Source organism: Trypanosoma melophagium (assembly GCF_022059095.1).
Source record: "Trypanosoma melophagium isolate St. Kilda chromosome Unknown ctg20segment0, whole genome shotgun sequence".
Taxonomy (NCBI): domain Eukaryota; phylum Euglenozoa; class Kinetoplastea; order Trypanosomatida; family Trypanosomatidae; genus Trypanosoma; species Trypanosoma melophagium.
The window spans coordinates 106,875-128,960 of record NW_027125150.1 but is presented as its reverse complement, the minus strand read 5'-3'; the positions used below and the strand labels follow the sequence as shown (position 1 = coordinate 128,960).

General features: G+C 38.3%; 13 protein-coding genes across 13 annotated transcripts; all 13 read left to right on the top strand.

Moving 5' to 3' along the window:
- Positions 1–95: 95 nt before the first annotated feature.
- On the top strand, positions 96–851 carry LSM04_002265 (protein of unknown function DUF2012; the record flags this gene model as incomplete). The annotated part of the gene is made up of 1 exon (XM_067331290.1): positions 96–851. The coding sequence occupies one exon, from the start codon at positions 96–98 to the stop codon at positions 849–851; it is 756 nt and encodes a 251-aa protein (XP_067192102.1).
- Positions 852–1,332: 481 nt separating this feature from the next.
- LSM04_003507 (Thioredoxin domain) lies at positions 1,333–1,845 on the top strand (the record flags this gene model as incomplete). The annotated part of the gene is made up of 1 exon (XM_067331289.1): positions 1,333–1,845. The coding sequence occupies one exon, from the start codon at positions 1,333–1,335 to the stop codon at positions 1,843–1,845; it is 513 nt and encodes a 170-aa protein (XP_067192130.1).
- Positions 1,846–2,904: 1,059 nt separating this feature from the next.
- On the top strand, positions 2,905–4,062 carry LSM04_007007 (Endoplasmic reticulum resident protein 29; the record flags this gene model as incomplete). Its single annotated transcript, XM_067331288.1, has 1 exon — positions 2,905–4,062. The coding sequence occupies one exon, from the start codon at positions 2,905–2,907 to the stop codon at positions 4,060–4,062; it is 1,158 nt and encodes a 385-aa protein (XP_067192208.1).
- Positions 4,063–5,257: 1,195 nt separating this feature from the next.
- On the top strand, positions 5,258–9,403 carry LSM04_002399 (Cilia- and flagella-associated protein 61; the record flags this gene model as incomplete). The annotated part of the gene is made up of 1 exon (XM_067331286.1): positions 5,258–9,403. The coding sequence occupies one exon, from the start codon at positions 5,258–5,260 to the stop codon at positions 9,401–9,403; it is 4,146 nt and encodes a 1,381-aa protein (XP_067192106.1).
- Positions 9,404–9,892: 489 nt separating this feature from the next.
- LSM04_001832 (GroES chaperonin family) lies at positions 9,893–10,192 on the top strand (the record flags this gene model as incomplete). The annotated part of the gene is made up of 1 exon (XM_067331285.1): positions 9,893–10,192. One exon carries the CDS (start codon positions 9,893–9,895, stop codon positions 10,190–10,192), a length of 300 nt encoding a protein of 99 aa, XP_067192092.1.
- A 400-nt stretch (positions 10,193–10,592) lies between these two features.
- On the top strand, positions 10,593–11,663 carry LSM04_004803 (uncharacterized protein; the record flags this gene model as incomplete). The annotated part of the gene is made up of 1 exon (XM_067331284.1): positions 10,593–11,663. One exon carries the CDS (start codon positions 10,593–10,595, stop codon positions 11,661–11,663), a length of 1,071 nt encoding a protein of 356 aa, XP_067192156.1.
- A 318-nt stretch (positions 11,664–11,981) lies between these two features.
- On the top strand, positions 11,982–12,281 carry LSM04_006632 (GroES chaperonin family; the record flags this gene model as incomplete). Its single annotated transcript, XM_067331283.1, has 1 exon — positions 11,982–12,281. One exon carries the CDS (start codon positions 11,982–11,984, stop codon positions 12,279–12,281), a length of 300 nt encoding a protein of 99 aa, XP_067192196.1.
- A 413-nt stretch (positions 12,282–12,694) lies between these two features.
- On the top strand, positions 12,695–13,765 carry LSM04_001887 (uncharacterized protein; the record flags this gene model as incomplete). Its single annotated transcript, XM_067331282.1, has 1 exon — positions 12,695–13,765. One exon carries the CDS (start codon positions 12,695–12,697, stop codon positions 13,763–13,765), a length of 1,071 nt encoding a protein of 356 aa, XP_067192093.1.
- A 317-nt stretch (positions 13,766–14,082) lies between these two features.
- LSM04_006303 (Pentatricopeptide repeat) lies at positions 14,083–16,028 on the top strand (the record flags this gene model as incomplete). The annotated part of the gene is made up of 2 exons (XM_067331281.1): positions 14,083–14,370; positions 14,841–16,028. The coding sequence occupies 2 exons, from the start codon at positions 14,083–14,085 to the stop codon at positions 16,026–16,028; spliced, it is 1,476 nt and encodes a 491-aa protein (XP_067192187.1).
- Positions 16,029–16,460: 432 nt separating this feature from the next.
- LSM04_002774 (Taxilin family) lies at positions 16,461–17,528 on the top strand (the record flags this gene model as incomplete). The annotated part of the gene is made up of 1 exon (XM_067331280.1): positions 16,461–17,528. One exon carries the CDS (start codon positions 16,461–16,463, stop codon positions 17,526–17,528), a length of 1,068 nt encoding a protein of 355 aa, XP_067192117.1.
- Positions 17,529–18,122: 594 nt separating this feature from the next.
- On the top strand, positions 18,123–20,045 carry LSM04_005551 (uncharacterized protein; the record flags this gene model as incomplete). Its single annotated transcript, XM_067331279.1, has 1 exon — positions 18,123–20,045. The coding sequence occupies one exon, from the start codon at positions 18,123–18,125 to the stop codon at positions 20,043–20,045; it is 1,923 nt and encodes a 640-aa protein (XP_067192176.1).
- A 227-nt stretch (positions 20,046–20,272) lies between these two features.
- On the top strand, positions 20,273–20,722 carry LSM04_002509 (uncharacterized protein; the record flags this gene model as incomplete). The annotated part of the gene is made up of 1 exon (XM_067331278.1): positions 20,273–20,722. One exon carries the CDS (start codon positions 20,273–20,275, stop codon positions 20,720–20,722), a length of 450 nt encoding a protein of 149 aa, XP_067192109.1.
- Positions 20,723–20,994: 272 nt separating this feature from the next.
- On the top strand, positions 20,995–21,684 carry LSM04_006783 (uncharacterized protein; the record flags this gene model as incomplete). Its single annotated transcript, XM_067331277.1, has 1 exon — positions 20,995–21,684. One exon carries the CDS (start codon positions 20,995–20,997, stop codon positions 21,682–21,684), a length of 690 nt encoding a protein of 229 aa, XP_067192204.1.
- Positions 21,685–22,086: the final 402 nt, after the last annotated feature.

Genomic DNA, 22,086 nt, shown 5'->3' with positions numbered 1-22,086 from the left:
AGAAAATTAAACGAAGAGAGCGAAATTAAACGAAAGAAAAAAAAAGAAGATAGGAAAATAAAACTGTTAATTAGCCTGTCAATTGATACCAAATAATGACAAGAAGTGTAACAATGATACCTCGTAGTGGTCTTCTTCTTCAGCTCGCTGTTGCATTTGCTTTACTCTTTACGACGGTTACTATCACGGTGTCTGCTGAGAATACACCACAGTCAAAAGAGGAAGAAACATTAACTGTGCCATACTATGGACGATTGTTAATTCACCCAAACTTTTTTAATCACCCTGATGCGGTGAATCCACTGTGGCGAGTTCAACCAGGAGAAGTGGTTCTCAGTAATGCTCAGCACACCTTTCGTGTGCCAACGCAGGTAGATGGTTCTTTTGTTATTTACGATCTCCCATATGGCACATATCATCTTCATGCAGAGTATGCGCACTTTGTGTATCCCAGTGTTCGCGTAGATGTAACACAGAAAACCTCACAAGGTGTTATTACTCCCGTTATTCGCACCTACACCAATGATGGCTTAATGACTCCTGTGCAGGGAACTGGTTTGGATGAGTCATCACCCGCCGTAATTCCTTTTGTGGACGTTCATTCATACTATACCCCGCGTGAGAAGTATAGTATATGGGATTTCTTTATGAATCCCATGATCCTTATGATGATGTTGTCAATGGGAATGGTTGGTCTCATGCAATTAATGCCGGAGGAAGATCGTAAAGAGTCTACACGGGAATTGCAGCGATTACGCCGACAATTCACTGGCGAACAGGAAGTGGAAGAGAGACGGAAACCACCGGCTGTTCCGGCCTCTGCAGGAGGACAGGCAAAGAAATCCAAGTGAATACGATAGTGAAGAAAAAGAAGAGAAGCAAGAAGAAGAGGAAAGACGTTTGGGGAAGTGAAGAATATGCGTATATTCACACCGAGAGAGAGAGAGAGAGAGAGAGAGAGAGAGAGAGAGAGAGATCCCAAGGGGATATGTCGCCCTAGATAAGTATTCTTTTTTTTTCGTTCTTAACATGCGTTATACTCTATATGTTTCTTTGTTTTTGCTCCTTTTTTTTTCTCTCTTCTTCTTGTTCTTCTCAGTTCATTACTTGTGCACTTAAATTAACCTGAGAACGGGTTTTCGATCTCAGAAACGACGACAACAAAGCAGTTCCAAGTTAGACAAGAGAAAGGAAAATTAAAAAAACAGTAACAAATATTGTAGAACATACAAAAGAAAAAAGGAAATATAAGAACAGTAAAAGAAGCAAAGTATAAACAATCAGTAAATCAAAAAAAAACCAAAGGAGACAAAAATAAGTTTTAAAAAGAAAATGGCTTCAACTTTTAAATATGCTCAGACTCGGTGTCAAAAATCTGAAATTCACGATGTTCTACTAAGCATTGTAGTTGCACTTGGAGTTCTGTTTGTCATACTTTTTGTTGGCGCACGTACTCAAGACGCACGCATTGATGTTCCAGACGATGGTCCTGGTGCTTTCATAAAAGGTGTGGTTGAGTTGGATGCTGACAATTATAGTAATGTGATTGGGCAATCTAAATATGTCTTGGTGGAGTTCTACGCTAATTGGTGTGGTTACTGCCACGCCTTTGTCTCTGAGTACACGTATCTCTCTGAACGTCTGCAGGATGATCCCATACTTGGTGGAAAAGTTGTGCTGGCGAAGATGGATAATCGACGTGTGGGTTCACTCGCTTCTGCGTTTAAATTCACTGGATATCCAACACTATACTTGGTGCCACCACATGAGCAGAGCGGGAAAGAGTACACTGGAAACCATAGGTCAGATGATATTTATAAATTTTTGAAGCAATCTGTGGTCTGATTAAATACTTTTCATTACACCGCACCATAAAGGGATAAATATAAATATACGTATGTGTTAATAATCAGATGTGCACAAGTAAATGCGTAGATGCGTGTATGCTAAAAGAACTTCAGGTGGGGATTACTGTATTAAGGTGGGGAGTCTCTCCTTAAAATAGACTGAATCCCGCCTTTCTATTGTTATCATTGTTTATTTTTTTTTTTTCTATATTAACATATTTTTTTTTATTTCTCTTCCTATCTCTGCAGCTTGTTGTATTGGCTGTATTATTTTGTGTATATATGATCTTCCGCTTCTTGAACCTTTTATGAAATGTGAACAGTTATGTGGGAAAAAAAGCAAAAAAAAAAAAAAACAGTACTACCACTGAACGAAAAAAAGAGAAAGATAATGAATGTATGTATCTATGCAGCTACTCTTGTTTGCTTTGATTTAAAAACAAATTCGCAAGGGAAAGAGAGTAAAAAGTATAGATTATTTACGGTTATCAATGATGATGAAAAGAGATCAGTCTTGCTCCTTCACTTCCTTGTATGACATCACAAATTCACATATACACCTGAAAGTTAAGGAACAAAAACAAAAGCAAATCAAAATGAATCACTGGGCAACCGGTAACATGGTATGAATATCAATTTCTGTGTCATTACTATCACCATCATACTAAGACTTTTGTCATTTATCTTGTTTTTATTTATTATCATTATTATTATTCTCTGTTTGTTACTGTTTAAAAACAGCAATGTAATATAAATGAAGAAGGATACCTCTTTACGTATCTGTATGTATATGTATGTATTTATATTATGGTTTCTTTTTATTTCTTTGATTCTACATCAACCACAATAATAAATAATAATAATAATAATAATAATAATAATAAAACACAACACCTTGTAATACATAAAGATCATAGTATCCACTATAACTCAACCCTAAAAAAAAAGAAAAAAAAAACCACTCTCACAATCCTTATCATTTCACAAGGACACAAACCCCCCAATAATAGGCATTCCCTGTGTTATTTTCACAGTTTCATTTCCCTCCGCCGCCAATATGTCCCTTTACGTTTCTTCTCGACTCCCCCGGCGGTCTCCCCCACTTCCTTTTCTTTTATTATTTTGTGCGTCGCTTTTACTTCTCGCGGGTTTCGGGGCCCACGCGGAGGACCCCGGCGCGGCGATGGACGGCGTGCTCGACCTCACCGCCGCCAACTTCGACACGCACGTCGGAAAGTCCGCGGCGGCCCTCGTCGAGTTCTACGCGCCGTGGTGCGGGCACTGCAAGAACATGGCGCCGGAGTACGCCCGGCTGGGAAAGGCGGTGAAGGCCGCAGGGGGGCCGCCGGTGGTGGTCGCCAAAGTGGATGCGACGCAGCAGCGGGATTTGGCGAAACGATTTAATGTGGGCGGATATCCAACACTGATGTACTTTGCGGCAGGATCTACCACACCGGAGTCGTACTCGGGTGGGAGAACGGCAGAGGCGTTTGTTTCGTTTCTGAATGAGAGGGGTTTGGGTTTAAACATTGTCCTGCCGCGGGAACACTCGTATGCCAGGGAACTGGATCAATCAAGCTTTGATGCGGTGGCGATGGATCCTTCAAAGCATGCCTTTGTTATGTTCTACGCCCCATGGTGTGGACACTGTAAGAATTTACATCCCATTTATGAGCGTCTGGCGATGGTGTTTAAGGATGAACCGGATGTCGTTATTGCCAAATTAAACGCGGATGATTCTGCTAATTCGGAGGTGCGATATCGCTACAAGGTGGATGGTTTCCCAACACTTGTTTTTCTGCCCAAGAATAAGAAGGAGCCACTCTACTATGATGGGCAACGTGATTTGACTTCTCTTCTGGAGTATATTAATGAACACACAGGTAAGGACCGTCTCCCTACTGGTGAACTTGACAAAAATGTTGGTGTTTATCTGGATGTCTCTGCCTTTTTACGAGATATTCTCGCAGGAGGAAAGTCAGAAGAAGACAAGAAAAAAATCTACGCAAACTTTCAGGAATCTGCATCCCAATTAGATGAAGTTCCAATGAAAGAGTATCAACGTATTGGCGCAAAAGTAATGGAATCCGGTGCGGCATACGTTGAAAAGGAGTTGGCACGTGTTAAGCGTATACTACAAGGAACTCTAAGTGCTGCGAAACGTGATGCAATGACAATTCGTGCCAATATTCTCTCTTCCTTAAGGGACGAGTAAGACCATTCAAATGACAGTGTGTAATGGTATCGACACTAGGAAGGAAGGAATGAAAAGAGAAAAAGAAGAGAATGACAGTGTTTCACCTATATTTTTTACATCTCTTGCTGAAGAAGAAAATAAAAGCAAAAAATATATGTATCTATGTATTAATCCACAAATGTAGAAAAAGGGAAAAAAAAGAAATGACGAAAGTATATATATATATATATACTTGTACTTGAAGAGATTCTATACTCTTGTGTAAGAGAGAAAAAAGAAAGAATGAAAGAAGGAGAGGGCAGGAAGGATTTTGTGCGGCCTCTCTCTGATTCATTCTCGTTAATATTCGTGACTCTCTCTTTTTCTCTTTTTTTTCTATATATCTGTTTGTCTGTTGTTTATTTTATTTTTTTCTTTTGTTTGCTTTTTTCCCCCTTTATTGGATTCCATCTTTACACATGCATGTGAGGAGAAAAGGGCACTCTCTGTGAATGGGAGAGAAGGAGAAATGAAAATAAATGACAAAACAAACCTGTGTGGGGGCAAACAAACCCAGAGAAGGAAAAAAGAAAAGAAAATGAAGAAGAAATATTTATGGGAGAGGATTAAAACAAGGAAAAAAAGAGAGAAACCAAAACGAATGAGGGAAAAAAGAAGAAAAAAAAGCCATGTTATAGTGCTTATTTGCATGAAACCTTGTTTCTTTTTTTCCATTACGACGCTTGTTGTAAGAGAAAAAAAAAAGGATTACAACTATATGTTCTTTTTGTTTTGCGTGTGGTTCTTTTTTTCTTCTTTAAGGTTTTTTTTTGGTTGTCGTCATTATTGAGAAAATGATATACACACAAACAGCGACAAAAATATGTATTTATATTCTCTGCGCATACTCACACACAGGGAGAAAAGACGATATTTTATGAATATTTTACCTCTCCATGATGATGTCTTGTTTCTTATATTATTTCCCCTTTATTTTTCCTTTCTTTTTGATTAACAATACCCATTTGTATGGTTGTGTTTTTAATTGAATTATTCACAACTACAATGATTTTATGAATAGAATTTGTTGGGTTCTCAAAACAAAAAAAAAAAGGCTTCCACAATTACGCAAGTACTGTCAAATAAATCAGCAAAGCCAATAAGAATAGACAATAATAATTAATAAGAAGAGTGGTATAAAAGAAAAAAAGGAAGCGAGTAGTTGTAATTGAAAATGGCAGTTGCGGCGAATATTCACATGACATTACGGCGCAGTCGTGTAAGTGATGCAGCTGGAATTTCAAAATTAACACGACTTGGAAGTGTTAGACCATGTATTCCACCATATTCACTGTTTCCATGGAAAACGGTAGAAGATTTTACATCATTGATTGAACGATCTGTTATTTGTATTACTGCAACATCTACTATAACTGGAAAAATAGCAGGATTTATTTGTTTGGATGATACACCACAATTCTCTTCTATACCATCTGATACTTGGGAAGAAACATTACAATATGGTAATGATAAGAATACTACTACTAATAATGATGATACCCATAGTAGTAGTAGTAGTAATCGTCATGAGGATAATGCTCCAATTGCACCATATAATACACTTTGGGTAAAATCAGTTCTTGCACCACCTTCTAGTGCATTTCAGGTGGGAGTTCCTAATCCAAAAGATGATGATGAGATTGAGATGGAACGAAAATTACTTCTCTTCATGTATAAAGAAGAAGATGTTTTACGGGAATTATTAGCTACAGCACTTCATAATTCTCCATCAACGAAGCATATATTAATTGCTTTTCCTTCAGCTTGTTCTTATTCACAACTTGAGGGTTTTGGAAGAGATTCTATTCCTATTACAAATTGCCCTTTTAAAGGTTCTGCATTACATATAGTATCATCATATGTGTTACCACAATTAAATCTTCGTTTGGGTATTATGGAAGATTATGATGATTTTGTTCCTGAACTACTAGAAGGTAATGGTCTTATTACAGCTTTACCAGACGAGTTCTTTCTAGATGAAATACTTAAAGATCAAGATTCATTTCACAAGGTAATAACAGCTGAAGATGCCATAACACACCGGACAGTTGGTCTTATGTGTCTGGAAGCAACTATTGAAAATCAACAAATGGTATTACGACAATATGCAACAGAGACTTTTGGTAAATTTCGTCCTGTTTGGAATAATAAAGGACGTGGAAAAAGTGTTAATATATCAGAAACACCAAATATTGTAAAAATATACTTTTTCCATATTGATCCTAGTTACGCATTATGTGCTATGCAATTTATACCATTTATTTTTCAACAATTTCCTTTTGTGGAGTATGCGATGATTCAACTTCCCTATGCAAAGGAGGAACCACCTTTTTTAAGACATTTTGAAAATGTTCCTTTACGAAAATATCAACCACGTAATGCTAAAGGAGATTTAATTCTTCCACCAGAAGGATTATGGATTACCAACAGATATGCTTTAGATCCTGTAAAGGTAGAAACAATACGCGAAACAGAAGATGTAGAACGTGTTTCTTCTTTTCTTGAAGAACCACTTAGTGATTTTTCTCAACTACATATTGCAGCTTTACTAGAAGATATTTCTATTGTAAGAAATACGGAAGAAAATACATCAGAAAAATATATTGATACCTGTAAAACATCTGCCTATACCCTTACTTCACGTACAAGTATTAATGGTAATGATGAAAATTCAAATCACATTGTTGGTGTTGCATCTGTAAGACGAACAACAGTGGATGAAATGTATTCTCTACGTGCAAACTATGATCTGGATATTTTTGTAAATTATTACACTGAAAACCCACGAGACTACAGTTTAACAGATATTACGCTAACTCCCGAAGAAGGAAGACGAAAATTCTTTCGACCTGAAATGCCTGGTATTCTTGTTCGTAGTTTCTATGTGAAGGCAGTTTACCGTTGTCATGTACAATTATTTCTACGTGAACTCTTACGTCATACAGGATGTGAAGTAGCACTTGTGTTAGGAGACAGTCATGCATCACCGTTTGTACCGTTATTACGCCAAATGTCATCAGCACCTCCTAGACGTGTACAGGAAAAAAAAGTACGACGTCTGAGTAAATCAAGCAGTACAAATAATAATAATAATAATAATAATAATAATAATATCAATGAAGATATATTTGATGGAAAAGATGTGGCAGCCCTTGGATGTCTCTTCTTAGCTACCCGTCGTTTACTTGGAGACCGTAAAAAACTCATCCATACACGAGTTATCATTGTTGGTGCTGGATCCACCGCTTTGGGGTTTATTTACCGTCTTCTCTCTGTGCCGTATGCGTGCTTTACAAACATTGTTCTCATCTCAACAGATGGCATGCCCTCACACCCCAATCAACAGCCACACTTGTGGGGCGAAGATCGAATGGAACTGCTCGAAAGAGAACATATGGCACTTGTGGTGGGAACACCGATGCGTGTGGTGCAGGGGTCTGTGGTGGATGTGGATACATCCCTGCGGTATGTGAGTGTGGATGATGGAACGTATGAACCGTATGATTATGTGATTCTCACAACTGGTCGACAGTATGTGGTTTCACCGTCTATTTGTCGTATGCAGCAACCTTCATTACAGCAACCACGTGGGTTATCGGCATTAGGGACACTCGCATTATCTGGGGAGATTGCGGTTGAAAGATTAAGACAACACTTACATGAATTGGATCGTAATCCTCAAAATATAAGTAATATTATTGTTTATGGATCTGGAATGGATGCTTTTGCTGTTGCTACATCAATTGTGAACCTTGGGTTTTCACCACAGCGTATTGTTGTGGTAAGTCCTGAAGTAACGAATCCTTTTCTTGACAAGGATGCTTTTGATTGTATAGAAAAAATGTGGAATTCACTTGGTACCAATACTCTACGTGGTTATCATGTTACTCGCATGGAATACGATGATGATGGTAATACCCTAACAACTGTAGTAATCTCACCCTTACCATCATCATCATCAAATGATGAACACAACAGCAATAATAATAATAATAATAATAATAATAATAATAATAATAATAATAATAATAATAATACTAATAATATTAATAATATTAATAATAATAATAACAATAATGGTGGAATTTCAAACTCTGTAGAATTAAGTTGTAGTCTTATTGTATGTTGTGAAGAGAAGGATATTGATAGTCATGTACTTTCCACACTAAATAGACGATCTATTGTGTTTGATGGTAGAGTTATTGTAGAAGCTAATTATCGTACAACCGATAAGCGTGTATACGCGGCTGGACCAGTAGCAATGTTTACACGTCGCTACGGTACAACACCAAGTTTTGATGATTTTAACGCACGTGATGTTGGTATGAGTTTGGCAGAAGTTCTTCTTGGTGTTCTCGGCTTTGAAGAGTATGTAGATCCCAATCTTGAAGAATTGGATGATAAAGATGATACGATGATTGCCGCACAAAATCTATTATACACAAAAGTACTAGAAGAGAATGGAAGTCGTGGTACCGATCTACGTTCAACGCATAGTACAATACCACCAAATGAATATAATGCTCAAGGTGTAGAAGCATTACAAAAGAAATTGCCAGTTTATAAATCTCCTCTTGTAAGTCGTATTCGTCTTCCTGGGGATTATATTTTCTTCTGTTGCAGATGTGTTGGTTTCGATCCAAGTCAATGTCTACGATTGTGCTATTCCTGCATTGTAGATAATAAACCTATAGTACCAAGTCAGATAGAACTTAATCCCATTTCCTTATCTAATACAGAAGAAATAAATGCACAATTACCTGAACAGGACCTTTTTGTCATTTACGTAAATGAGCAAACACATTACATTGATGCTGTTGTATATTTTGGTAATAGTCAACCGGAAATTCATCACTACATATGTCTTGTAGGTATGCCACAATCCTTGTTGAATCTTTTATACCGCTACAATGAAGCAAAGTTAGAAAATGAAGGAGAGAAGAAAAGTAATGAAATTACTAATTCTTCTTCTTCAGGCCTTAATCTTATGAAATATCTTCGAACACCAAAATTACAAATTATATTCTACGATCGTTTTATTCAGTTTTACCGAGAATTACGTGAGAGAATGCGAACCAATGAGGAAGTAATGAAAATGAAAGCTCGTGTACTAAATTATATCCGAAATAAATCTTCTATTAGTGAGGAAAGCCGTAAAGTCTATCTAGATGAACTAACAGCAGAACGAAACGCCTTCACCCGTCAAGTTCAATATGAATTCATCAAATTTCTTCATGAAAGTAAAGACTTCTTGCCGCAAACACTGTATCTACCGGACATTAGTTCTTATGTAAAACGTAATGCACAGACTTCAGCATAGCAAGTATAGTGAAAACTGTTATGGTACATGTTTTATTATTATTATTATTATTATTATTATTATTATTATTATTATTATTATTATTATTATTATTATTGTTTTTATGATCTTTTCTTTTTGTCTAATCACTATATTGTTTCTGCGATAGTGAGGACTACAAATGTATAGATGACATTTTCCCCTACTCTCCTATAAAAATATATAAAATTTACTTTATACTGTAATGGAAATCTATAGTACCCTGTTATGATATTAATTTACTTGATGAGAAAACGAAAAAAAAACTACTTTCTTCTTTTTTTTCTCCCCCCTCTATCTCTCTCTTATTGTGTCTTTGTGTATCTGCATATTGCATATGTGCTTATTTCATCATCATCATCCACACAATCACCATTAATACTAATAATAATAAAAAAGAAAAACAAGGTGACAAAAAACACATACACTTACACTCTAACAAACCCACCTAAACTTCATATCCAAGTCTCCATGTTCCGTGCCACTGTCCCCGCACTGAAGAAGCTGCAGCCGCTCGGCCAGCGTGTGCTGGTGCGGCGCACGATGCCGGCGAAGCAGACGAAGGCCGGCGTGCTGATCCCCGAGCAGATTGCCGGCAAAGTCAACGAGGGCACGGTGGTCGCCGTCGCCGCGGCCTCAAAGGACTGGACGCCCACCGTGAAGGTGGACGACACGGTGCTGCTGCCCGAGTTTGGGGGCAACAGCGTGAAGATTGAGGGCGAGGAGTTCTTCCTCTACAATGAGGACTCCCTCCTCGGTGTGCTGCAGTAAAAAGAGGTGCAGGTGTGTGGCTTCTTTACACGTATAGGGTCACATATGGGGATCGTTTTTTTTTTCGAATTATTATTATTATTATTATTATTATTATTATTATTAATGATTTTATTATTATATTTATTAATGTGTTGTTCTTTTTTTGTAATATGCACATGTTTTTTTTCCACTTTAGGGTAGAAGATATTAGTCTTCATTATTGTGGCTGGTTTTATTCTTGTTTAACTATTTTTTGTTTTCTTTACCCTTTTGGGTTTTTTTTTCTTTTTCTTTGCTTGTGCTTTGTTTTTCTGTATTTTGATATATAGTTACATGTATTTGCGATATTCCAAGACGATACTATATATATTCTGCGTATAAAGAAAAGAAATATTTTCTTATATTTACTTGATTAATCATGTTTAAACTCGGAGATGATGGATCAGCTATCACTTATCATGTACCTGTAAGTCCTTTTGTTCCGCTACAACACAATAAAGTTGACGTCTCTACAGTGAACCGCTTGGCGAATTTTAGTATGCGTTTTGCTATGGAACATGGATGGTGCTTTGATCATGAAAAATCTGACAAGTTCCAACCTACATTGGAGGCCTTTGATGAGGGATACGCACATTCAGTGGATGATGTGACAGTGTTTTTTGCTGGTGTCGAGGCAGAGTTGTGTAATGAAGTCCCGGAGTTCAATGCGGATATTACACCAGCTTCCATGTTCTTTTGGGGACAATTCTGGGTATCGTATGTGGGAACAACCAGTTATGGTATCTATGGTAAACTCTACTACTATGAGGCTGAAAAGGAAGAATGCAGAGAACCTCTTGGTGTGTTCAGAGTCACAGGTGTGACTGTTTCCAAAGCTACACGAAAACCAGCACAAATTCCAGAAGTACGGGCAAAACTTTTGCGTGAAGCGATGGAGAAGCATAATGCAGTGACACCCTTTCCAAGAGCTGAACGATTAAATGTGAAAGATATTACTAACATTCCTGGTTTAGTTGCAGATGCCTCCTGTTCCCATATAGCGGAGAATTTTCCTACGCATCCCAGTGTGGCTCCCCTTTCTATAGTATATACTCGAAAGTTTAAATTGCGTGAAACAGATATTGATTTTAATAGACATGTGAATCAAATTGCTATGATACAGTTAATTATCAATACTTTTCGTTCTGCTTCTGCAGACACAACAACCATATTTCCTCGTTTGCTGGATACCGGAGTTGAGCCAATCATTAGTGATTTGCTTATTCGTCGTCTACGCATTGACTATATTCAAGAAATTCCAATGTCTCATGTGGGAGCATCTGTGACTTTGTTTTTTCGTGATGAAGCATCAAGGGATACTGTTATTTCTTCTTCAATGGGAAATCGAAAAGGGAAGTTGGCAGAGTTATGTTACGTTGCACATGGATTACCCAATAATAACGGAACTCCTTTTATTGCAGTCGTTGGAAAACTATTTGTTTGGTGCTAACTATTAATCTGAGACCCTTATTTTTATTTTGCTCTATCATTCGCAAAATAAAATTTATTTCAATCTCTCTGTTTCTCTCTTTGCGAAGGACTCTTCCATGTTTTTAGCTGTGCCATTTAAAATGTCCTCACACACTCTCTCTCCCTCACTCTGTGTGTTTCTCTCTGTATCAGTGCACTATACTGTTACCCTTTTTTCATTTTTTTGTTTTTTCATTCTTTATTTCACCTGGGACACACGCACACACCCTACTAACACACGAAGCCAAGATACACTTACACTCTAACAAACCCACCTAAACTTCATATCCAAGTCTCCATGTTCCGTGCCACTGTCCCCGCACTGAAGAAGCTGCAGCCGCTCGGCCAGCGTGTGCTGGTGCGGCGCACGATGCCGGCGAAGCAGACGAAGGCCGGCGTGCTGATCCCCGAGCAGATTGCCGGCAAAGTCAACGAGGGCACGGTGGTCGCCGTCGCCGCGGCCTCAAAGGACTGGACGCCCACCGTGAAGGTGGACGACACGGTGCTGCTGCCCGAGTTTGGGGGCAACAGCGTGAAGATTGAGGGCGAGGAGTTCTTCCTCTACAATGAGGACTCCCTCCTCGGTGTGCTGCAGTAAAAAGAGGTGCAGGTGTGTGGCTTCTTTACACGTATAGGGTCACATATGGGGATCGTTTTTTTTTTCGAATTATTATTATTATTATTATTATTATTATTATTATTATTATTATTATTAATGATTTTATTATTATATTTATTAATGTGTTGTTCTTTTTTTGTAATATGCACATGTTTTTTTTCCACTTTAGGGTAGAAGATATTAGTCTTCATTATTGTGGCTGGTTTTATTCTTGTTTAACTATTTTTTGTTTTCTTTACCCTTTTGGGTTTTTTTTTTCTTTTTCTTTGCTTGTGCTTTGTTTTTCTGTATTTTGATATATAGTTACATGTATTTGCAATATTCCAAGACGATACTATATATATTCTGCGTATAAAGAAAAGAAATATTTTCTTATATTTACTTGATTAATCATGTTTAAACTCGGAGATGATGGATCAGCTATCACTTATCATGTACCTGTAAGTCCTTTTGTTCCGCTACAACACAATAAAGTTGACGTCTCTACAGTGAACCGCTTGGCGAATTTTAGTATGCGTTTTGCTATGGAACATGGATGGTGCTTTGATCATGAAAAATCTGACAAGTTCCAACCTACATTGGAGGCCTTTGATGAGGGATACGCACATTCAGTGGATGATGTGACAGTGTTTTTTGCTGGTGTCGAGGCAGAGTTGTGTAATGAAGTCCCGGAGTTCAATGCGGATATTACACCAGCTTCCATGTTCTTTTGGGGACAATTCTGGGTATCGTATGTGGGAACAACCAGTTATGGTATCTATGGTAAACTCTACTACTATGAGGCTGAAAAGGAAGAATGCAGAGAACCTCTTGGTGTGTTCAGAGTCACAGGTGTGACTGTTTCCAAAGCTACACGAAAACCAGCACAAATTCCAGAAGTACGGGCAAAACTTTTGCGTGAAGCGATGGAGAAGCATAATGCAGTGACACCCTTTCCAAGAGCTGAACGATTAAATGTGAAAGATATTACTAACATTCCTGGTTTAGTTGCAGATGCCTCCTGTTCCCATATAGCGGAGAATTTTCCTACGCATCCCAGTGTGGCTCCCCTTTCTATAGTATATACTCGAAAGTTTAAATTGCGTGAAACAGATATTGATTTTAATAGACATGTGAATCAAATTGCTATGATACAGTTAATTATCAATACTTTTCGTTCTGCTTCTGCAGACACAACAACCATATTTCCTCGTTTGCTGGATACCGGAGTTGAGCCAATCATTAGTGATTTGCTTATTCGTCGTCTACGCATTGACTATATTCAAGAAATTCCAATGTCTCATGTGGGAGCATCTGTGACTTTGTTTTTTCGTGATGAAGCATCAAGGGATACTGTTATTTCTTCTTCAATGGGAAATCGAAAAGGGAAGTTGGCAGAGTTATGTTACGTTGCACATGGATTACCCAATAATAACGGAACTCCTTTTATTGCAGTCGTTGGAAAACTATTTGTTTGGTGCTAACTATTAATCTGAGACCCTTATTTTTATTTTGCTCTATCATTCGCAAAATAAAATTTATTTCAATCTCTCTGTTTCTCTCTTTGCGAAGGACTCTTCCATGTTTTTAGCTGTGCCATTTAAAATGTCCTCACACACTCTCTCTCCCTCACTCTGTGTGTTTCTCTCTGTATCAGTGCACTATACTGTTACCCTTTTTTCATTTTTTGTTTTTTCATTCTTTATTTCACCTGGGACACACGCACACACCCTACTAACACACGAAGCCAAGATACACTTACACTCTAACAAACCCACCTAAACTTCATATCCAAGTCTCCATGTTCCGTGCCACTGTCCCCGCACTGAAGAAGCTGCAGCCGCTCGGCCAGCGTGTGCTGGTGCGGCGCACGATGCCGGCGAAGCAGACGAAGGCCGGCGTGCTGATCCCCGAGCAGATTGCCGGCAAAGTCAACGAGGGCACGGTGGTCGCCGTCGCCGCGGCCTCAAAGGACTGGACGCCCACCGTGAAGGTGGACGACACGGTGCTGCTGCCCGAGTTTGGGGGCAACAGCGTGAAGATTGAGGGCGAGGAGTTCTTCCTCTACAATGAGGACTCCCTCCTCGGTGTGCTGCAGTAAAAAGAGGTGCAGGTGTGTGGCTTCTTTACACGTATAGGGTCACATATGGGGATCGTTTTTTTTTTTCGAATTATTATTATTATTATTATTATTATTATTATTATTATTTTATTACTGTTACTTTTAAGGTACACAGATTGAAATGATAATATTTTTCGATTTGTATGTTTTTCTTGTGTTCTTGTTTTTGTTCTGATTTCTTAATTTCATGGTCTTTTGCTGTGTTTTTTTTTATACTTTGCCGTCTTCTCTGTTTTGTTTTATTTTGTTTTGTTTTGGTGTTATAGCCAGGTAAGTTTACCTCACTTCACGGTGTAGGAATTAAAAGGACTTGTATAAGGTTTTGTTTTACATATTGTTCTGTTTATCTATATCGTTGGTTTTCTTTTTTTTTAGCTTTGCGTGCAGAGCATATACATACATACATACATACATACATACGGACTTTATTTCTCGAGTCTTTTTGTGGTATAATTGTGCAACTGTTGGATTCTGCTTACCGTCCTTACGTTTTGAGACGTTTTAATACTATTCGTAGGTATTCCACCACAATGATGCGTCAAGGTATTACTTCACAGATACGAAAAAGATCCGCACAATTCTTTTCTATTCGTTATGTTTCAGTTTCTTCCTCTTCCTCCTCTTCTTCTTCTGCTGCTGCTGGGAATGAGGGGGAAATTGGGAGATCCAGTGATGAACATTCTTTACCAGTTGTATCATCATCATCAGTCTTGTGGGGACGTGATGTGGATGTGGATAGAGGTACTTTTGGAAAGCCACATGTTACTGCTAATACAGCGGAACAGGTAGAGGAATTATTTCATTCTTCTGTTATTGCACGTACGGTAAGTAATATACAACTACGTCGTTATTTAGAACACCTAGAGCCGAAAGATCATGCACTAGCGCTGGCAGCTGTGCGTGGTGCAGAAACGGCTGGACTTCGTATAGACACTAAAACAAATGAGATCCTTCTTTCTAAATTATTAGATGGTGGTCAACTGCGGAAAAGTATGGAATTGTATCAGCGTATGATTCGGAATCGTATAACTCCAACGTCTAATACGTATGCGAGACTTATGCATATGTGTCTTGAAAGGGAGATGCCTGAAATGTGTCAGAAATTATTTGATGAAATGATTTCTCGTGGTAAATCTCCCATAGCTCGAAACTATGAATTATATATTGCCTCTCTTGCTATGGAAGATCCACCCAAGTGGGAGAAGGCAGTGGAAGTATTTGATCATATTTCACAGGATCGTCGTGGTAAATATTTAACTGCAGCAACGTACAATTCTCTTATGCGAGTTTATCTTAATATGAAACCATTTGATTGGCGTGTAGTTTATAATTGCTATCAAGAATTAAGACAACGTAAACCACCTATTCAATTAGAGTGGGAAAGTTATCAAATTGTTGCTGAGGCATTACGTAGAGGAAGGGCTGGATATATTCGTCGTTTTTTAACATATATGGATGCTTGGTTTGCTGTGACTCATTTTCGTTCTGTAGATTTCTTAATTGGTGTGGGAGTTTACGTGGGTTCCATGTTAATACTTAAGACCATAATCAGTTGGATAGGGGTTTGGTATTATAAACGGACGATTACAGAAGGAAGAGGTTCAGCAGAATCGCTTTTACCATGAAATGTATAATAATATGATTACTAGTTTTTTTATTTTTTATTTGGTGTGGGTTTTTGTTGTGAGGTTTAAAAGGGGAAAAAATAGAATGAGAAACATAAGGGATGTTATGAGATAGTTTATTGTGTTAGGAGCAAAGAAAAAGAAAAAAGAGTTCGTAATGAAGGAAAAAAATATATTTTATTTTTATGTATGTGTATTTGTATTTTTTTTTGGCGGATTTGTTTAGGCAGAATCTTTTATATATGACTGTCCTTTAATATTTTAAATCACTTCTTACTTTTATTCCTTTTCTTAAACAGGAAAGAAGGAAAGTAAGAGAAGAAGAATATATATATATAAGTAGAGATTTTGTGTAAAGGTTTATTTTATTCTCTCTCTCTCTGTGTTTAGATTTCAAAAAAAAAAAAATAAACTAAAGGAAAAGGAAAAAACATGGAAATAGATCAACCATGCAACAACTCTAATGAAGTTGCGGCCGTTCCCACAGATGATATCAGATCCAGTGAAGATGCACCGCCAACGAGCAAATCAACAAAAGAGGACAGTGCTGTAGAAGCATTACGGCAGATTCAAGAGAATCAGAAAATTGAGGCAGAGACACGTGCTATGGTGAAAGCACTTCTTGCTGAAAAAGGTGAATCGCATGTGCAAAATATGCTTCAGTCAGAAATTCAAATAGTTAAAAAGAAAGAATCTGAGCTTGCTGCCACTAAAAAGAAAGTGGCGAATGTTGTAAAGGATATTGATGAATTACAATTAGAGATTCGACGTACCATAGAAGCTAAATCAGAGGCAGAACGTGTATGTAAAGTTCTTCAAGAAGCTATGAAACGCCGTGCTGCGCTTACAGAGCAGGCGGTGAAGGAGATGGAAGAACACCGACGTGGTGTGGAAGAAAAAGTAGATAATAACGTTAATGATATTCGTTCGAAATGTGATGAACGCAAGAAAGAGGCTGAGGCGATAATGGAAGAGAATGAACGTTTACGTGAGGAAGTGGCCAAACAAAAGAAACATTTTGATGACTCCTACGCCTCTTATCAGCAGAGTTGGAAAGATCGTGAAGTACATGTAGAGGAACTGATGCGAAGTTTTCGTGAAATCTCAAAAGAGACGGAACTGCTTGAGGCCCGCTTGGCGCTTGTGCGTCGAGAACGACAAGTGGCCCAAGAGGGATCAGTTGTACTGCAGCAGCAACTTGATATGTACAACACCCGTTTTCGTGAATTTGGCGAAACACACTCCGTTGGGGATGTTGAGAAAATAGCGGCGCAACAGCGGAGTGAAGGGGAGGCGCGGATTGCACAGTTGGAGTCGGAGAAGAAAGAGGCGAATGAATTGCGATTGAAGTTTGATAAAGAAACGGCGAAGTTGCGGGCGGCCCTCGCAGCGGCGAAGCGGGAGTGGGCAAAGACGGAAAAGGCAAAATTGGCGGCAGAGCGACAGTGTCGTTTGGCACAGGAGCGGGCTCGGCAGAAGGAGAAGGGCGTAAGTGGATGAGAAATGGGGGATGAAGAAAGTATTACAGATAAAATGAAAGGGAGAATAGAAAAGTTAAATAGTAAGAATAATAATAATAAGAAGAAGAGTAAAAATGGGAAAAAAAAGAAGAGGATACAGATATCTTTTAGGTGTCATTTTCTCTTCTATTCTTTGGATGACGTTGGATACTATTATTTTATTGATTATTAGGGATTTTCCTTAATAAGAATCCATTATCCAATGACGATCGTATTCATGCAACAATCATTCATACATTTTCTTCCTTTTTTTATTTTCTTTTATTTACTTTTACTTCTTTCAGTTTATTGTTCTCTTTTATTAATCTATATTTATATATATCCTTTTTTTCTTCTTGCTTTCAGTTGCTTGCTGCCATCTGTTGTAGTCATATCACGGAATTATTTTCTGCCTTTTGTTTTTAACTATCTAGGCAGAGGAAACGTTTTTCGTAACTTTATTACTGTTTTTTTTTGTCTAGTTATACTTATTGCTTCAGTTCTTTTTTTTTTCTTTCTTCCGCTTTTCTTTTCTTTTTCGTTTTAAATACATGATGGACTTGATCCTCTATTTCTGTATCTATAGAGGTGGGTAATGCGAAGACGTGTGACATTTCTTTTCGCCAAAGCCGGCGCTGCCAACAACATCAATAACATTAAAAATATTAATAGTAATAACAAAAAGGTTGGGCCATCGCCGTATCGTCCACGTTTTCGTCCACGACGATTAGTTATGCCAGTCAATCCAAGTGATGTTCACAGTAATGCACGTTCTAACAATCCACTATGGGAGAAGTATAAGGCACAACGACGATTACGTCGATCAGCGGAGCGGCGTGGGGCTGTAACACTTGCGACCGTACCTGCAGAACGTAGTGTGGGAGATGCATTTCGTCTCATGTTAGAGGTTTGTGAAAAGGAAAAGTTATTTTCAGAATCAGCATCGCTAACACCAAAACATCTACAACATTTAGAGGAATTATTATCATTATTGTTAGTACATTCATCTGGTAAATCCTCAGAGTCTGGTGTTGATCTGAAGGAGAGTGATATACATACATCTCCATTTTACGCACTAGGACTTTCCCCTGAAAGAGAAGCTCTTATTATACCTGCTTTAAATGATAATATAAAGGAGAATTCCCGTCGTGAAATTGCAATTCGTAAAGTTGATGCTGTATGGCGTATGTTAGATAATACCCCACTTGATGCACCCGTTCATGGTGTTCTTGCTATGCGTGGAAAAGCCATTGTTGAAAGTACAATTGCCTCTATGGCTTATGAGGCATTTCCTCGACTTCGATCTAAACATTTACAAGCACTTTTACACGAATCTTGTGGTCTTTTAGCTTGTGGTAGGGTGGCGCTTCGTTTAGGGTTTGCAGATATGTGTGGGGTGAATGGAGAAATTAGTATGTGGCGTGAATTAAATGTTCTCACAGAGCGATTTAATATTGCGAGACGTAAAGCGGCTATACATTTACAACGTATTGAAAAGGGTGTGGCCCAACAACGGCGTTGGTATTGGAAAGGGGTTCTTCGTTCCGCGGCGATGCGATTAAAACTGTTTCCTGTACATCAAGAAGATATTCTTCCTCGAATGGAGTGGATACGAGATTCTATTTTTGCCTTTGTGGCATTTATGGAATTAGCAGAAAACTCTGGTGATAATGTGAAGTTAGAAGCAATGATTAAAAAATTATTTTGTAGTCAATTAGGATCCTTTCTTCATGCGAATCAAATACTGGATAAGGCACAACAAGAGGTGGATCGTATTTTAAAAGTCCCCAATCATCACACAGCGAAGAATGAAACAGTTAGGAAATGCGCGATAGATAGAGAAGAGGAGGAATTAGCACATCGTATTAAAGTAGAACTGGAGAAACTACGACAAATGACAGAAGATGAATTGGAAATGATAAATGAACAAATACATCCAATGAATGCACGGGCAGATGCTCGTAGAGAACAATTTTCATCCAGTGGTGGGGCTCACGCTACACAAAGTCTACGGGATGATATTTTTGATGATTATCGTGTGACTCGTCATCACAAAATGGCTCCACCCGTTATTCTTCACTGCATTCAACCACAAAATGCATTAAAAGAAACTCAAATTATTCTCCGTTATGATCCTAATGTACCGGCAACTTTGTCAAAAGCTCCAATTGATGTGGATCAAGTCGTACGACGAGTGACGGAAGTACATGAGACAAATCCATATGCCACACTTTATACAGCGCAGCAGTATAGACAAGTAGAGTACACTGTCTGTCGTTTGTATGCAGGAAAGCGTTGTATTGGACAAGGAAAGGGAGACTCACTAATGGAAGCCATGAATGAAGCAGCACAACATACATTGCTTAATTATTATCTTAAGAAAAATCCACCCAAACTTCTTGAGAAGAAACCTATTGTCACATCATGTGAAGAAAAAGAACAAACGGCTACAAGTGTGGAACAAAAAGTAGGGGAGGTGCGTGTTAACGAAACGTTGGATGAGGAAATATTCTTTTGATTTCCTCTTTTGTTGCTGTTTTTTTCTTTATTGTTTGCTTTTTTTTTTGGTTATATTCGATTGCTTAATCTCTATTATTAAATGGTGTAGCAATTTCTATTCTAGCAATAATAGAATAACGAATGAATAAATAATCTTCTTCTTGTGTTTTTCTTCCGTATATATGTTTTTTTTTCTTTTCCATTTCAAAGCTTTTTCTTTTCTTTATTTATTACTTAAGGCTCATGATGGAAGGGCCAGCTGCTGCTATTGAGCAGTACTTTAATCAACTGATTAATATGCGGCTTCTCACGCAGGTTGTAGTCTCGGATCGTCAGGGAAATTCAATAGTGGCGTGCACTGGGGATTCACAGATCCCTGAAGATAATGAAGGTGCAACAAATGAAGATGCATATAACACAGAAGATGATTTTATTGTTAGTAATGTTGTCGTTAGTGGGGCTCGTTGTTTTCAGAACTTTGAGCAATTACAGTTAGGATCACCAGAGTACATTAGTCTTCAATACCACGATAACACAGTTGTGCAGATACTGGATGGGGAATGTTGTATGTTAACATTGATTGGGGCTCGTTCGCAGGGGCACTACGTTGGTGGACTCCTCGTACTACTGCCGCAAATACGTGCAACAGCGGCTTATCAGGAATTACTGGAAAAGACACAGGAGTGTTTTCAGTAAAAAAAAAGAAAGAAAATATTACACTGCTATAACGATTATGATGGTGATGGTGGCTATGAAGAAGGAATTCAAGAAGAATAAAAAGAAAAGGTAGACATCAGTACAGCAGAGGCAAGATGAAGAGTTGCTTTTTTTTTTCTTTTTTGTCTTCTTTGATGATATCATTTTGCACCTTTTTTTTTCTCCTAATACACATAACAAAGTATTACTTTGTTCTGGTTTTCTTTTTTTATACATATATATATATATAGGTTTTCACTTGTATTCACACCATGACAGTAGAAGTGGTGGCTCGTCTGTCTAATTTGCCCACTAGTATGACAGAGGCGCATGTACGTGAGTTAATTGAACCCTTTGCAAAAATACGTAAAGTTCGAATGCCCACTCCAATCTTGTGGCTTACTTGTCCTAGTGGACGTGCAGAGGTGATTGGCGATACGGAAGAAGATACAAAATTGGTGTATGTTCACATTCATGGAACTATTATTGATGGCAATCGCATTAATGTCTCTTTTGCTAAAGTGGATGATGCGGCCCCACCAGTAGAAGTGCAGAGAACACACAGATCACGTAGTGTTAGCGATGAGCGACGACGAAGAGGTGATAACTATCGTCATTACCATCCACAATCCCAACAGTCATCTCAACAGCAACAACAACAAGCACCACAACAGGTACAGCAACAATCATCATCGTCGCAACAACAACAACAAAGACGACGACGACGAGAAGTAAGTCAAGATCGCCGCGGTAGAAAATATGAACGACGTCGCAGTTCACGCCGGTCAACTTCACCACGGCGTCGTCGGCATTACTCCGCCTCAAGTTCACGTCGTCTTAGTAGTAGCAGTAGCAGGAGTTCAAGTAGAAGTAGAGGGGCAACAAGGAGACGCTCGCATTCCCCTTCTTCCCACGGCAGTTCGAGTAAGTACAGTCGATCACGCTCACCAAGTTGGAGATAGCGCATTGCGTTTTTGTCTGTGATTTGTAGCAGAAGCAATTACGGTGGAAGAAGAAAAAAGAAGGAGTAGAAGTAGGAGAAAAGGGGGAGATGATAACCGTTTTTTTTCTCTTTTTTTTACTTCTTCTTCTTAAGAGATGAAACTCACCCTGAGATTGTCAATAAATGGTTTCATTATTATTATTATTATTATTATTATTATTATTATTATTATTATTATTATTATTATCATTCTATTTTATACTTTTTTTTCATTTACTGCCTCCTATCTCTTCTATTGATTTCTTTCTTTCTTTTTTGTTTTTAAAAGGACCCCAATTACATTTTCTTCGTAGTGGGGGTGTTTGGGGCCAGTTTCTCTCTCAGAGAAAGGGTGTGTTTGTGTGTGTTACTTCATTAACGT